The 16,456-nt window shown below is 45.7% G+C and overlaps 1 protein-coding gene across 2 annotated transcripts; it reads left to right on the top strand.

Annotated features, from left to right (window-relative positions):
- The first annotated feature begins 868 nt into the window (after positions 1-868).
- On the top strand, positions 869-16,298 carry igf2bp3 (insulin-like growth factor 2 mRNA binding protein 3). 2 transcript variants are annotated; one of them, XM_049751005.2, is made up of 16 exons: positions 869-1,750; positions 2,471-2,531; positions 6,698-6,746; positions 9,270-9,321; positions 9,446-9,509; positions 10,365-10,643; positions 10,716-10,850; positions 10,925-11,047; positions 11,117-11,252; positions 11,357-11,482; positions 11,618-11,686; positions 12,319-12,438; positions 12,503-12,577; positions 12,670-12,801; positions 12,872-12,985; positions 13,367-16,298. In XM_049751005.2, exons 1-16 carry the CDS (start codon positions 1,576-1,578, stop codon positions 13,466-13,468), a joined length of 1,812 nt encoding a protein of 603 aa, XP_049606962.1. In that variant the 5' UTR covers positions 869-1,575; the 3' UTR covers positions 13,469-16,298. The 2 variants fall into 2 exon arrangements, with proteins under 2 accessions (XP_049606962.1, XP_049606963.1); XM_049751006.2 differs by lacking the exon at positions 11,618-11,686 and having other exon boundaries at positions 873-1,750.
- The last annotated feature ends 158 nt before the right edge of the window (positions 16,299-16,456 follow it).

The raw sequence follows: 16,456 nt of genomic DNA, 5'->3' as shown, positions 1-16,456 counted from the left end.
TGGTTAACTACATTAGCATATTTATTTTCCTACAAATACTGTCTTTGTCCATCTAGCTTTGCAAGCTATGTATAGTAACAGGCATAACAATTAGATGGTCATCCATTTCCACCACTCCTCATGATCATTATTTCAGTATTTTTGTGTTATTTTTGCTTGATGGTTGTGCTAGGAGATTTCCCTAATGAAAAACATGAGCCTTGGCTCCATCGGAAACACTGCATTCAATTGTGCAAGTGTACCTAATATTGTGGGCTGTCTGTCCTGACCTTTGACTATACGTAACAGATGTGTACATTTTCAAAATGCACTCCTTGTGTTTCAATTGGACCATACGTTAGGACGCCATGTTTGAAAGCCCCTCCTCCTTGCAGGCAACATGGCAGCCAAGGCTTCAACCACATGGCCGGCTCCAACTAGTAGTAAAATAGAACCGTGGAAGCATTGAAACCGAATGAATACAGCAACTAAATATAGCCACGGGGTGGTTATGGTCCTCTCGGCGAGTTGTTTGACTTTGCTTGAGTATTGAGGGAGGGGAGGCGTATGAGGGAAGATGGACGCCCCTCATTTGAATAGGAATACGTGTCATTCCCACGTTGCGCTAGGGCCCAGATGAGGATCACGGGTCACGCTATTTTCCTTTTTCCCCATCCCATGTCACGTATTTGTCTTCTTTTAGCAATATAGTAATGCAACATCATTTATGAATGGCCCCACCCCCCTTTCGTCGTAGTGCGCGATCACTCTACTTAAGCTGCGTCTCCGTGCGCGTGCGCGCGCGCGTTTTACTATAGCTCCGACGACCAATGAAAACGAAGAGTTTCCTTTTTTTTTTTTTTAATGCAGAGAAAGGCACACGGATGTGATTCTAGTAAAGACACAGCAGCCTCTAACGGAACCTCCTTTTTTTTTTCTAACGCTGCTCAGGTTCTTTTCCTTTTTGCACCAATCCTTTCTTCTTCCCCTCCTTAAAAAAAAAAAAAAAAAAAAAAAACATCCACTCCCCCTCAGCTGTCCCCACCCCAGATTCCCGAGCAATTTTCCCCAATCCCAAACACTTAATTGAGCAATTGGGTTTCCTCACGTGTCGGCTGATTTGTAGTTTGAACACGTGGCTCATTCAAAAAAAACGAATAGAAGCGGATTTTTTTTTTCCTCCCCTTCTTCTTCTTCGTCGCTTCTTCTTCTTAGTGTAGTCGACCCAGAGGCGGGTGCCTGCCTTTGCGTGTGTGTGTGACATTGTCCGTCTCTTCGGAGGAAGACACAAAGTAGTTTCTCCTCCTTTTTCCCTTCCCTACCCTGCTCATCGTCGTTTGGAAGAGCGTGCAAGATTAATAATTAAGCGTTTATTTATTGCGCGGTGAAAGAGGCAGAGAGAGGGGCGAGGGAGCGCGAAGCCACTACGAGGCTGCCAGTTTAAATCTATCTGTCCACTCCGTAGTGCACGAGAGGGTATTTCTTTTTCCTTTTTTTTTTTTGTTTTGTTTTGGGGCTTCTCCAAACGCCACACATCCGCCATCGGAGCTGTTTGGTGGTTCTTTTTTTTGTTTGTTTTTGTTGTTGATTGTGAACATGAATAAGCTATATATTGGCAACGTGAGCGCCGAGGCCAGCGAGGAGGACTTCGAAACTATCTTTGAGACGTGGAACATTCCCCACAGTGGTCCCTTTCTGGTCAAAAGCGGCTATGCCTTCGTGGACTGCCCCGATGAGAAGACTGCAATGAAGGCAATCGATGTTCTTTCAGGTGAGACGTTTGCAACTGCGTGAAAGTGGGTTTTGTGTGTGTGTGAGAGAGAAATGCATGTGAGCATTGTATGAGGTTCGAATGTATTATTCTAATGTATTATTCTATTTATACATGCATCTTATAGTGTTTTCCGTAAAAAGAAAACTATTATCGATTCATCGAAAATAATCTCGACTGGGTTCTGCTGTGGAGTCGAACCTTGCAGCGGGCCTATGCTCGGGTTCGGGTTAGAGGTCGTCGTCGTCGTGTGCGCGTGTGTGTGTTGCAGCTTTCCGAACCATCTCAAATAGTAGTAAAAGCCAGCGTCTTTTCAAAAAGTCCCATAAGCCTTCTCCTGTGGCCCACAAGTCGCTCGTTGTGTTGTGGAGCCATTTTGCTCATGCTGACACACCAGGTGGTTTAATTGTCTTGCTCAAATGTAGGCCAACTATGAGGCGCACATACTTGCTTTTTTTTTTTTTTTTTTGCTTTTGGGTGCACGAGTTTTTAAATATTAAATCTTGTAGTTGCTCCCCGGCTCAAAGAAGGTATTTTCCCCCTAGTGAATTAAACGCTTTTGTCGTTGCAACTCGTCTTTGCAAAGCCATTTGTGGCTGTTTGCTAGTATACGTCCAATGCACGTCTGTGGATTTATTTGTATTGAATTAAATGAGAAATGTCTCACACTACACAAGCAACGATCAATGCATGATTGTTTTTACATTTTTTTTTTTGTAGGTAAAGTTGAACTCCATGGGAAACTTCTCGATGTGGAACACTCTGTGCCAAAACGTCAAAGGTACGTTCTAACTTATAACGTGGTTCTCTCGCTGAAAGCTTGTGCTTATTATTTTCACGTATGTTTTAAGTCGCCCCCTCCCCCTAAATGTTGCGGGGGTCAATGAAAAGGGGCGTATGGTTTGTTGTAGCTACTCCCCCCCCCCCCCTCCCTGTTGTGACTGTGGGGTGCTGCCTTTTAGGCTCAACCGTCACATTTTTGTTGTACTTATTTGTTTTGAAAATATAACCTGTGCATACACGAACGAGCTGGGTATACAAAAAGCTTCCCTCAATTGTGAAGGCTGCACGAGAAAATGCTGGAGACAGCAGCAGCAGACGTACGTATGTCCAGGCCTCATGGAGTCGTCCATTTGAAGGATCTGCTCTGTCACTGCATGCTGGCTTCCGCCCCTCTTTTTTTTTTTCTCGTCTTCCATGAGACGGACGCTAAAAGCAGAATGGGAAGCCTTGGGGGCCCCTAAAGTCACGCAAAATCTCGTTGCACAACTCTTCACCACCGTTACCATTGTATTGGCAATTTAACGACGTTTGAGCTATTTGCTTAAAAATGTGAGTTGGGTCCTCGTGTGAATATTTTGGGAAGGTGGCACACCCCCAGCCTTAACAATTTTTTAAAAAAAAATTCCATTTTATAAATTGATTGTCTGAGCTAACACGTTAATTGATTTCTCGTCATGGCTCCACGTATTGTATGCAATGTGTCTGTTTGAATTGGCTGCCAAGTTGAAAGGATTAAAAGAGGCTGAAATGATATCTTTTGAGACATGTCAATTACCTCAGACTAATCGTAATTTTCCCATGAGTAGATTTTATGCCAGGATGTCGTAAGCATTTTTTTTACGCTAGGCTGAAATTTGTTTTGAACTATTTAGATAGGTGTACTGAATTCATAAGTTTTTCACACGAACCTGTCTGTGTGTGTGTGTGTGCTTGTTTATTTAACTGTTTAGTTTCAGCCCCCATTGCAAAACAAAAACGTCACAAACTAGTTTTCATAAACACAAATGGATAGTAAAGGCAACATGGGCTACACGCGAACACACACACACACACACTCATGCTGGGCCATTCTTTGCATTCTGCAAATATCAGCTGGGGGAGGGATGGGAGGAGGGGGCTTGGCCAATCACCACGTCTTTAACCTTTGGACTCCTCAGAAAAAAGGGAAGTGCTATAAACAGTCAGGAAAGATGCATTTTGGGGTTAAGGCAGAACATGGGGTGGGATTCTATTAATACTTTTTAAAAAATCCAAAAAGAATGCAGAGCTCATGAAACCAATAAGAACTAATGGTTATTATAATGAATCTGAGAAATTAGGTCTTCAGCTGGAGCAAACTTCAGTTACGGAGGAAAAAAAATACACAACTTGTTTTATTGGGAGAAAATGTGGCGGAGTTGACCCTTTTAAGTGTTGTGTGTTAAATTGAAAATCATTTTGTAAACAACGTAAGTTTTCAAAAAACGAGATTTTTTTACGCTGTCACATGTATGTAAATTATGGGAAAAAAGTCTGGCTAAAAAGAAAAAAAAATGAAAAGAAAATAAGCTGATCAATCAAAAGTATTTTTTTTTGTATTTAAAAAAAAAAATGTGTATATGTTTTCCAAACAGGAAATTTAACTGTAGCCTTTCACTCTTAATTGTTAATTTTAACATAAAAAAAAAATATATATATATATTTATTCTGCAACTGTGAGTCATTTGTGATTATTGTATACGGTATGAGTTAACTCCCAGGGTCACGTTTGTGTCTTGTGGAGAAGGGGGGGGGGTGGGTGGGATGAAGCAGGCACAACCAAAAATCCCCGCTGAGTCACATGTACAGAAGAGAAAAAAAAATGGCGTGGCTATACGAAGCAAGCGTGTGTGTGTGTGTGTGTGTGAGATACCGCTGTTAAACTCACTCAAAGCAAATACGCTTGCCTTTACTCGAGCACTCATCACAATTGAGTCCTTGTGCATGACCATTTACAAAAGAAAATAGAACATGCTAAAAGATGCTCCTTTGGTTTGCAAACTTTGGGTCACAAGGTCATCATGGGGCCCCACCTGCAAAAAAAAGAGGGGTGAATTATGAATGTGGCCCCTTGTTGTGTCACAACTCCTACACGCTACCCATAGCCTCACGTCAACATAGCCTTTGTATTTGACTTTCGCCGTATTTTGTGAATGAGGTTGGGGGGGGCGGCGGCAAAACCCCAAATGTGCAACAGTCCTTTCAGTTGAGTCACCTTATAGTGTCTGGATGAAAATATTCAACTCTTTGGAATGTTCTGAGGAAGCTTGCAGAGCAAGTCATCGCAAAACTTAAGCTCTTGAATGTCTTTTTTTTTTTTTTTTTTTTTTTTTGAGGCGTTGTCACAGCGAGGCCCTGTGCGTGTAGGAGGGCCAGCAGAACCTGACCAATGTGAAACTCACTCGGTCAGAACCAGTGCATACCTGAATCAATTGTTGATTGGAGGCAAATTGAGGTGGATATATTTTTATTCTCCCCCCCCCCCCCCTCCTAAAATGTTTGGATCACATCCCCTTTTTCCATCCTTTGGGCCCATAGGTTAGCATGTACAAAGCCGGTTTATTGGAAAAGTAGATAAGGAGGCCCGGCCCGGGCCGGCCTGGCCCCGGCTTGGTCTCGGCCATCACATGACAAACCAGCCCCAGTCGCTACTCAACCCCCCAGCACCTCCTCCTCGCACTTTTCGCCCAGCTCTACATGTTCCTGTCAGTGGACTTGTCCGTGTCCATGGCAACGGGGCCCCACCCCCACCGAGTAGAGTGGGCCCTTGTTACCCTTGCCTGAAACAGGACTAGTCCACCCCCCCCCTCCACCCTCCACCACACCCCAATCACCCATCCCCAAATCAAAGGCTGCATGGGGACCGGGGAATGTATAGCGGACCCAACCCCCACTCGGGTCCACTCCTCTTCACTCTACTCCAGCCCAGCCCACCCTCCTAACCCTGCCTGACTTCTTGTGTCTGTGGAGCTATAGGTCGCTCGGCCCTGGTGCATTTGCACATTTCACATGGCGTTCCCACCGCAATGCAGAGCATACAGAATGTGTGGGTTGGAGGCGGAGGTGGGGTGGGCGGGCCAGCGGGGGGCGCCGGTGGTGGGACGGATCAGCCAGGAATGGCACACAGTTGGCCGGAAAGGGCTGGAATTCCTCTTGGAGGTTATCTGTGAATTTTCTTTGCTATTTACACATTTTTAATTGAAGTGTGAATACGAGTAACGTACACCGCTTGGATGGTTACGGTACATTTAGTTTTGTTTTTAGAAGTGCACAAGCAACTTCAGATGTCCTTTTAACATCTTGTATATGTTTGTGATGTAGGCATTGTGATTTAAAATGCGCTTTTTTTTTTTTTTTTATGAGCTTGAGCTAGTTTCTGGTGTGCCATATTGTTGCGTGAGCACGAGTCGGCCTCATGTACATTAACGGCCCTTCAGGTTTGTCAACAGGCGGCGGACTTTGGAGTGGCCTCCTGTTTCTATAAAGCGTCCTCTTGCAGGCAAACACTCTAAAACCTCAAACATCTCATCGCTACGTTTTGGTTTCGGTGTCTTAATTGGGCCGCCGTCCCCCGAATGCTTTTAATGACGAACATGACTTTCGAAGTAGTCAGCACTGTTAGTTCCGCTCATCTTCGCTGGATCTACAAGTGCACGAATTTCATTCTTCCCCATTCGAGTTGCCCACCCCACTTCTTTTTTTTTTTCTTCCTCTGACACAACAGTTGGGTGAAAAAGTGAGTCATTCTAAATGACGCCATTTTTGATTCCCAATGTATTTTTATTTTTTTGAAGTCCCTTTCATACACTTCCTTTGTGCCTGTGGTTGTGACCCCAAAAAGATCCCTCTTGTTCAATTAAAATCACCCAATTGAAATCAATCTTTCCATTAGTAGGAGGGTCTCTGCACCTGCTGATGTCATATTGGAAATAATTGCCCATCATAGCTCCAGTTTCTGCAGCAGAAACTTCTCAATGGCTCATTTTTTTCACCTTTAAACATCACATAAGCCGATGCTCGCAAGGCTAGAATAAATGCTGACCCAGCTTTTATTATTGAATAAAATAAAATAAAAACTTATGAGAACTTCTGTCAAGTTGTATCACCGTTTAGCGATCCTTCAACATCATCTTCTTCTCTCCTCAGGAGCTGTAAACTGCAGATCAGGAACATCCCGCCTGACATGCGGTGGGAGGTGAGTGCTAACAGTTGTTTGTTTCCTGGGTTCGCTACAACGCGGGCCTCTTTCTCTTCTTGATGCCTTTTGGAGTCATCTGCCCTCCATTTGGGGCTGGGGGGTGGGGGGGGGGGGTCGACGTAGCACATGCTTCATTGCTTTGCACATGGCTGCACCTCAGCTCAGGCCAAGCGAGCTCACCGTGTCATGGGCCAACTGTGGTCGGAACAAATGATTTGACATTGTTACGCTCAAATTTGGAGCCACGGATTTTTTTTTTAATGCACAACAAATTTGGAAGGGGCAACATGTTGGTTGGATTTGAGAAGAAATGTGCAGGAATGCATCTTGTCATTTGCTCCTCCAAATGAATTGGCTCACATTTTTTGACGGTGTATTAAATCTGTGTGTCTGCATCTTTAACTAATCCCTGGTGTCTTTCAGCACAAATGATTATGCTAGTGTCCAAGCTAAAGATGTGTGTGTGTGTGTGTGTGTGTGTGTGTGCGCGTGCAAGCAAAAAGATATGGATTAGAGAAATTGTTAGATAGATGAGAAAATTATGATGTGATTAAGTTGTGTTTTGGAAATAACTTTTGTTTTTACTACTTCCACTCCTTTCCCAATTCATGACTGAATTTTATGTTCAAACATCGGCAGTCGGTGTGTGTGTGTCTGTCTGAGTGGGAGAGAAAGACACACACAAAAATAAAAATAATTATAATAGATGAAAAAAGAAAAGTAAGTTGTCTAGATACCACAAAGCCGTATATAAAATACTTAAGTCCTTTCATGGTTGCTGGCATGCAAAATGAAAGACTCCAAATGTTTTGGCACGTTGCGTCCTTTAGCCACTACAAGAAGATTTTAAAGTTGTTGGAAGACAAACATTAAATGTACTCGAGGAAGGCGTTTTTAAAATTTGCAATCTTAGCAGATAGGGGTGCTGGTGTTGCACTTTTTTTTTTTTTTTTTTGGGGTGGTGTATTTTAAAAAGTGGTAAATAGTTGCGCAACAGTGTGCGCAAGCAGGGCCACATATTTAAATTCCACTTCATCTTCCATGTTGGCTTCACTTTGAAGTCCACATCAATATGTTGCCTTGTTTTAATTTTTTCCCTCAACTCGTGGATATGGCTGACTGTCGTCTTACTGCCATTTTTTTTTCTCTACGTATGGAGCTTCGGTCGTGCCAGTGTGTGCTTGTCGTATTCTTCCATTTGGGAAAGAATCATTCAGAATTTCCTCAATGACACGCTTGTTCATATGGTAACCATGATGTGATAATTTTTCACTTTCAAATAGGCATAGACCGGCTCTGTGTGTTTTTTTTTAAATTTTTTTTGGAAAGCATGAGCTGGCTTCGCCTCCTTGCGTGTCCCTGAAACTAGCTCCACACGTGTTACTAGCATGTAGCCCAGGGAGCTGGTTGCCTTCTCCAAAGGTGACGAAGAGGTCTCCCACTCCCTTGGGAGGGGGGAGGGTTTGGAAAAAAATAGGCTAATCTGGGATCTTTTGATGCCAAGGCCCTGTATGTATCTTATCAGGTAGATTAGACAATGGCGGCGGCGCGTACGGCACCTCGACGTGAGCACGCCGGTGCGAATAGTGGCGCGTTCACAAGCCGTGTTGGGTGGGTGGGTGGCCCTGGACCATTTCCTTCCCGTCCATGTGCTCTGATTCACAGAATGTGTAGCATGAGCTCGCACCCCTCCCCCAGCCCCTTCTTCCTGCTGGAATGCACCCCACCCTTTTCCTGAATGGCCTGGATTCTCATTGGCCGGCCCCCGCGGAAGGACGGGCGGCCCAGCCAGCCAGCAGCCGGCATCAGACGCCGCATTTTGTTGGAGGTGCAGCCAATGACTTGGAGTTGACATAGCGGAGAGGCGGGAGGCTTCTTGGTTGGTGGGTTGCCTCAGGGGTGTGTGTGTGTGTGTGCGTGCGTGGAATTGCGTGGGGGGCCAAGTCTTGTTGGCTAGAAAGTAGGGTTGAGCTCTTTGGGGGCGTGGCCTGACGTTCAACGGAGCATGGTCAAAGGTCCCGGCGCCGCTTAGATCCTTCGCTCCCCCTCTCGACCACAGTTGACCAAATCGATGAATTCAAATCCCGTGGTCTCCAGGTGGCCAACTTGATGCATCGTATCCATAGTGGAGCTTTTTAAAGAAGCCCCGCCCCTCCCCTTCCAGTTACGATACAATGCGTGTGATTCAAGCATCTTAATTTAGCTTGTTTGTTCAATTCAACCAAAGCAGCCCATTCATCATTCACCCCCGGCCGTAAAATTACACAATCTAATGAAATAAATGAAAAGCATTGTACGAAATGTCTGCCTTTTTTTTTTTTCCCCCCCCCCCCCTTCCCGCAATGATGCCGCCCAAGAGGTAAAGCTAATTGTAGCTTACGAGATCTTTAGAGTATCTTTACGATCATGTAGTGAAGATGCATTTCAGAATCGTTGCCATGGATAGATACTTGTCCACGCTCAACAACAAAAAGTCCCAGTCGAATCCAAGACTCGTAATTATGGTTTTTCTCTCCTCAGGTCTTGGATGGGGTGCTGGCCCAGTATGGTGCTGTAGAATGCTGTGAACAAGGTGACCGCACGCTTTTTGATGCTTGGGGAAAATGTCCTTTTTTTTTTTTCCTCCAAATAGAAATTGACTTTCATGTGAGCGTACTAAATGGTCAATAATGTCTCCGCTGTGTGCTCCTTCACAGTCAACACTGACACCGAGACTGCAGTTGTCAATGTTCGATACGCAGCCAAGGACCAGGCCAGGCAGTGAGTACACACACACACACACACACACACACACACACACACACACTCTCACACGGTCCTCTTCTCACTCCTCTTCATTCTTGACTAGAAATAATGGTCATTATTTTTGCAGTACACTTAATCAAGTCAACCTGACATAGCTTGCAATGGCAAGAAGGCCAATGTCCGTGATTGAAGCAAATGGGGTTAAATTTGCCATTTAGTGCCCCCTAGTGTACATAAATCACACTTGCTCGGCGAGGAGTTCACGTAACGTTATTTGTAATTGTTCGTGTGAATTCATTCCATTTGTATGAGCGTCCGAGCAAGCTCTGTATGAATCACGGCCTTGATTTGGATGTGCTTAGAGCTTAGCGTTTCCCAAAATTTATTGGAGAGAAAAGAAAACACCGGATTAGTTTTTCACCAAAGGTCGGTGCACAAAATTATTCTGCCTTCCACTAAAAAGTCCCAATTTATTTTCTAAATTTTCTACATGTCACAACATATTACATTTGTCTTAATTTAACTTTGCAAAACATCATCCGTTCATCCATGGTGGAGCTTATCACAGTTGACTTTGTGCATAATTTATTGGCATGTGTGCGATTTCGCCGCTCTCCAACATGCGGTTAATTCAGGTCGCAGTGTGTGATAAAACACACTTATCATTGTGTACTACAAAATTGCGTTGGTGTATCGTAAACAAAGCACGTGCGTTGCGGCTCCAGCTGGACGTTCCTCCTTGCGTTCTTTCTCTGATGTTAAAAGGGGATCTAATCGAAGCGGCGTCCTACCGTTTAATCTGATTTACTTTGCTCTGTCCCCGTTGGACTCCCTCCGCTCTTAATTCTTCGCCCCATCTTTGTCCCCTAGGGCCATTGAGAAGCTCAACGGCTCCATGATGGAGAACTGCGCTTTGAAGGTGTCTTACATCCCAGACGAGACGGCCGCACCGGAGGGTCCTCCCTCGGGAGGTCGGAGAGGCTTCAACGCTCGTGGGCCGCCGCGGTCGGGCTCGCCGAGTCTCGGCGCCCGGCCCAAAGTGCAGTCGGACATCCCGCTGCGCATGCTGGTCCCCACGCAGTTCGTCGGGGCCATCATCGGCAAGGAAGGCGCCACCATCCGGAACGTCACCAAACAGACGCACTCAAAGTGAGTCGCGGGAAGGGAGACGTTAGCTGCTGCAAACTCCACGGCGCTAACTGGTGTTGCTTTTGGTTCCAGGATTGACATTCACAGGAAAGAGAACGCGGGTGCGGCAGAGAAGCCCATCACCATTCACTCCACAGCTGAAGGTTGTTCCAACGCCTGCAGAACCTTAATGGAGATCATGCAGAAGGAAGCACTCGACACAAAGTTGTGAGTTTGCGCTTCGTCAGTAGGAGTCAGCTGATGTTTCGCGTGACGGTGAATTGATCGTGTTTGTCTTGCAGTACTGAGGAGATCCCACTGAAGGTTCTAGTGCACAACACTTTTGTGGGAAGATTAATCGGGAAGGAGGGACGAAACTTGAAGAAAATCGAGCAGGACACGGGGACCAAAATCACAATCTCGCCGTAAGAACTTTGGAATTGTCCAATGCTCTCGAGGTCGATACGAGATCTCACCTGGCCGGATCTGCGCAGTCTGCAGGACCTGACCCTGTACAACCCGGAGCGGACCATCACCGTGAAGGGCACCATCGAGGCGTGCGCCAGAGCAGAGGAGGAAGTCATGAAGAAGATCAGAGAGTCGTACGAGAGCGACATGGCCGCCATGAACGTGAGTTGAGTTGGAGGGGAAAAAATCTGTTCAATTGCGGCAAAGTGGTTTTGTGGTTAAGACGTTGTCGATCGTGTCAAGTGAAAGTGTGGTTTCCCCCGCAGCTCCAGTCCAACCTGATTCCAGGCTTAAACTTGAACGCTCTGGGATTGTTCCCCAGCGGCACCCCTGGCATGGGTCCATCCATGTCCCACGTCCCTCCTCCCGGAGCCGGCGGCTCGGCGTTTGGAGTAAGTGACGAGCTAGCAAACGCTATCCGTTAGCCCGCTCTGAAGCGGGACTCGTTCTGGCGTGTTTGGGTCCACGGCGGAGATGTCATTTGTTAGTCGGGAGCAAGCCCGTTTGATGTTTCTCTCTTCCTGTAGTGGAGTCCTTATGGGGGCGAGGGTCCATTTTGGGCTTCTATGATGTCGGCGAGCAGCCAGCCCCTCGCCGTAAGTCACCTGTCCCAAAGAGCTTTGCACGGCTTGTGGCTGCTCGTTTGCGAGGTGACTCGACAAAGGGTGGCTTGCATCTAACAAGTCAGCCGCTAGCCGCCACGTCGCGTTTTCGAGATAAGGAACCGTGAAACCAAGGCAGCCCCCCCGAGCTGACATATCGATTGGCGCATTGGTCTCGATCCAAAATCAATCATGTTTTAGTGTGTGATTGACTTGAGCACTTTGAGCGGGGGAGCAGGTGACGTTGCATGAGAGCATCTGTTAGTGTGTGCAAAAGTGCCTCTGGGAGCTTTTTCACCGTTTTCTAGAATTAAAATGATTGTGTGATCTGATTGCCCTAAAAAAAAACGTAATCGTATTACGTTATTTTGCAGGCTTTATTCTTCTGTGACTTTGTGCAGTTTTCTCATGACGGCTTTAAGATATTAAATATTTCCGCTGGAAATATTTAGTCCAATTAGGGCTAACTTGACTACTTTTCTTGTGCTTTTCTTAAAGCTGAGCTGGCTTTGAATGAAGTGCGTAGCGCACATTCTGGACTATGTCGGTCTGTACTAAGAGTCACACCAGATGAGCTTCAGACGGCGTCCGAGCTCAATTAACAACAATATGTTCCCCCTCACCAGGGACACCCGGAATCTGAGACGGTCCACCTGTTCATCCCCGCGCTTGCCGTGGGAGCCATCATTGGAAAACAGGGTCAACACATCAAGCAGCTGTCGCATTTTGCCGGAGCCTCCATCAAAGTGAGGAATCCAGCTTTTCCTTCCAAACACGTGGTACGCTTGCTGAATGTCTGCTGGCTTTCAGATCGCCCCCGCGGAAGGCATGGATCCCAAACAGAGGATGGTCATTATTGTGGGACCGCCAGAGGCTCAGTTTAAGGTGTTGTACGCCCTCCCGCTTGGCCGCCCACGTGGTCACATCACCGGAGGTCTCTTTAAAGCTTATTGCCTGGCTTGATTGCCGCGTTGCAGGCTCAGTGTCGCATCTTTGGCAAGCTGAAGGAGGAGAACTTCTTTGGACCAAAGGAAGAGGTGAAGCTAGAGGCCCACATCAAGGTCCCTTCCTTCGCCGCCGGACGCGTCATCGGAAAAGGTGGAAAAACGGTAAGTGGGAAAGAGCCGCCGTCGTTTTGCCTCTGCCGTTGAAGTGAAACGCTCGTTCCCGTGCTCGCAGGTAAACGAGTTACAGAACCTGACTTGCGCTGAGGTGGTGGTCCCGCGGGACCAGACTCCCGACGAGAACGACCAGGTCATCGTCAAAATCAGCGGACACTTCTTTGCATGTCAGGTAAGTTGGATTTGAGAGCCGGAGATCGTAGCAACAAATGCTTTTTCATTTGCTAGTCACATTATTAGGTACACCTTTTTATTATGATTTTGTGCGTGATCAAAACTGGCTGAGGGTCACTCTCATTCCTGCACCTTTTCCAACGTTGTCGCGGCCCCAAAACATCACGTTAAGTCTCAGCATCTGTTGTAAGAAATTGACAGGGAGGCTCGGTTTCTCATCCAAGCACCAAACCTCGGCGAGGAATTATTTTGCCCTTATGTAGCTCCATTTTTTTTTTCCTCCCCTCCACCACAATGGCGGCAAGAAAGCCAAATCTCAGCACCTTGCTAGCACCTTCTGACCAAGCCATCTGCTAAATGTGGACTTTTTGTCCTCCAGCTGGCCCAAAGGAAGATTCAGGAGATCTTGGCTCAGGTGAGAAGACAGCAGCAGCCTAAGCCGGCGCCCGGCGCTCAGCCGCCGCTGCCCCGCAGGAAGTAAGGTGCCGGCGTGCCCCGGAGGGAAAAACGGTGACTGAAGCTGCCCGAGTTGGCTGGACAGGTGCGACGGAGTCCAGGGGTTGGACGACGAGGTGTTACCAACGCTCATCTCAGGGGTCAAAGGTTATTTTAGAAGCCTACCAAAACATCCAGCCCCTCCACGCCTCACTTGAACGTTCAAGTGTGGCTTAGAGAACCCCCCCACACACACACACACACACACACACACTTCCTCCTCCTCCTACTCCTCTTCGCTAAACCTCCACCAACCTCACCTCTCTGCATCACTGTAGGAATGTATCGGAGGGCTCCCATCGACGTCACCTTGCCCTCGCGTGTACGCACCCCTCGACCGCTCTCCTCCCTCAAGGGCGTGTCTATCTCTTTTTTTTTTCCTCCCCCCCTCCTCCCCCATTTTTTTATTTTGAAGAAATGAGGATCCCCCTCCTATCACCTCTTTGGTGTGGTACCTCAAACCCGACAAAGATGTTTTGGTTGACTTCAGATTTGGTTGATACTTTTCAGTGTTTAATTGGTTAATGAAGCTTTCTCATGAGTTGAAAGGAAGAAAAAAAAAAAAAAGGCATTGCTCTCACGGTCCTAGTGGGACCGCCAGAGGTTTATTTTGGGGGGAGAGTTGGCTCAAATTGGTAGGGCCGCGTTTAGGGGAAAGATTGTTTGAGGCCAGGACCCCTGAAGGGGTGGATTATAAACTGGGTGTCCTGCCCGGCGAATAAAAGTGGCATTTTATAAATTCGGATGCATTTTATAGATAGTGCTAAATAAATAGATGAATATATATATAAATATATACATCCAATATCTCTATATATATCTATATATATATTTAGAGGTGAGGGCAGCGCCGTGACTGACACTTTGGGGAATGGTGCTGAAATGCTGCTGCCCAGTTAAACCAATTTAATATGCATTTTACTTAACTACCTCAGGATCTAGTACCTCAGAAGAGAAAAAAAAAACAAAAAACAAATGATTATATATAACTATATAAGAAAAAAAAATGTTCCTTTCTTTTTTTTTTTTAATTTTGCTTTTGTGGTATTTTGTATACTTTATAAAGCTGATAGTCTTTGAACATTTTTATTTTTTTAAGAAAAAAATTTAAAATTTTGGTCGGCTGCCAACTGACCCTTGCCTTCAACTCTAGTGCTTTATGGTGGCATTGTACATGTGTGTGAGTGACTAAAGATGACCCTGTACATAACGTCTATTTGTACATAGCAGCCCCAGAAGCCGGAGTTGGCACGCCTCAGCTGGCGGCTGACACCAACGAGTATCCAGAGAGAATCGCCTCAGTTTTTTCCCCCCTGAGGGTCCAACCATCTCTTTTTTGAAGAACATTACAAAACACCATGCCAATCAATGCCAACCGTACAGTACACCATTACAGTAATGCCGTTTAGTTTTGCGATTGACTTTATCGGGAATGGTACTTTTTAATTTGTCCATGTACTTAGAATTCCGTTCCGTGGTCCGGGCGGGGGTTTAGATCGAGCAGGGTGGACTCCAAACGCGCCCCAACCCGACCTGCTTAGCAAATCAAGTTAACGTCGATCACTGCATGGTGAGGGTAGGGGGAGTCGCACTGATGGATGCGTTGTTTTTTTATTTTGAGTTGCTAAAACATGATTTGAACGTTCTGTGACCCGCAAGTGTTTTTTGTTTTCCGTGACACAGACTGACTTTTGGAGGGATAACGAAGTACAAAAACCCGACTCGGTTAAAAAAAAAAGAAAGAAAAAAAAAATCGATTTTCATTTGTGTCTTCATGCCGAATGTAAATAATGTTGATTGTGGTAGAAGTTGAGTGTATCCATGCTTCCACAGTAGAACGCCGTCTACCTCAGCTAAAGGGGGCGGGGCGGGGGCGGCTGTTGTGCCATTTAAGCGCGCTCCCCGCCCCTCCCTGCCCCCCACTGAGCGCCAGCGCGCACGTATACCTCAGCCCACCCCCCTCCCCTTCCACAACACTTTTTGGTTTCCACACGGGCGCGCCATACCTAACATCTCGCTTAACTGAGTGGCACAAGTGATACTTAAAAAGACCCCCCCGAAAAACCTCCACGCGCCCTTTTTTCTCTCCGCAGTTTGTTTTGATCTACCTCTTTAGACAAGTATTTGAAGTAGAGGCATTCTATTTGTTAGAATTTAATCCCTCTCCCTCCCTCGCATATGAATGAAAACATAAACTAAAAAAAATCATGTACTCTTTAGAATTGAGAAAATTTATCGAAAGTGATCAAAAAAAAATATTTTCAGTATTTATATGTACTCTTTTTTTGGCTTAATTGAACTCCTCCGACCATCACCATGTCTTTCTGCTTTCTCTTTTTGGTGGTGTGGCTTCCTTGTATTTGAACTTTTTGCTTGGTTTTTTTTTTTTGTGAAAAAAGGAAAGGTCAAATCACCAGTTTTGATTGAGCTTTCAATAGTTGATGAGGAAATGCAGTTTTGCTTTTTAAAGGGCCTGCCTTTTTTTTCTTAAATTGTAAGTCTACAAAAATAGATACAAGTGCTGTCTCGTTTCCTTTGTCTTTCACAAATGCTACTCAATTGCAGATTTATTTTTTTTTCTTGGTAGCCATTTTCTTCTGTTAGCATTTCTTGGCTGTGTAACATTCTCTTATGGGACTGATTTCAGGGATCGGGGTTCCCCCCTCCCTCTTTATTTGGGAAAGAGCTCTAACTACAGCATGAAAATCCCTTTTCCCACCTCCCCCCATCTGCAAACATGCTTGTGCCCCATCACCTCCCCCTCACACAGTTCCACTTGTCAAATGCCTCTGAATAAAGGACAAAAAAAATAATAATTTTGGTTGCCTAACGTCTTTTCTATTGGCTAGATGTCCACTTCATTTTAAATCAAATTATTCCTTTGCTTATCAAATGCCCAAATTGCAAACGTGGCTTCCACAGGATGGATGCATAGGTAGCACGTGTTTGAATAATCCTGGATTTATAACAGTAA

Source organism: Syngnathus scovelli, chromosome 19 (genome assembly GCF_024217435.2).
Source record: "Syngnathus scovelli strain Florida chromosome 19, RoL_Ssco_1.2, whole genome shotgun sequence".
In the NCBI taxonomy this organism is placed as follows: domain Eukaryota; kingdom Metazoa; phylum Chordata; class Actinopteri; order Syngnathiformes; family Syngnathidae; genus Syngnathus; species Syngnathus scovelli.
This window is presented reverse-complemented; position numbering and strand designations above follow the sequence as displayed.

Bases quoted from the DNA above. Each gene is read 5' to 3' on its own strand.
- igf2bp3 (XM_049751005.2), top strand. From the start codon at position 1,576: ATGAATAAGCTATATATTGGCAACGTGAGCGCCGAGGCCAGCGAGGAG. The intron at 6,747-9,269 runs GTGAGTGCTAAC...TTCTCTCCTCAG, and splicing joins CGCCTGACATGCGGTGGGAG to GTCTTGGATGGGGTGCTGGC. The intron at 11,253-11,356 runs GTGAGTTGAGTT...TTTCCCCCGCAG, and splicing joins GCGACATGGCCGCCATGAAC to CTCCAGTCCAACCTGATTCC.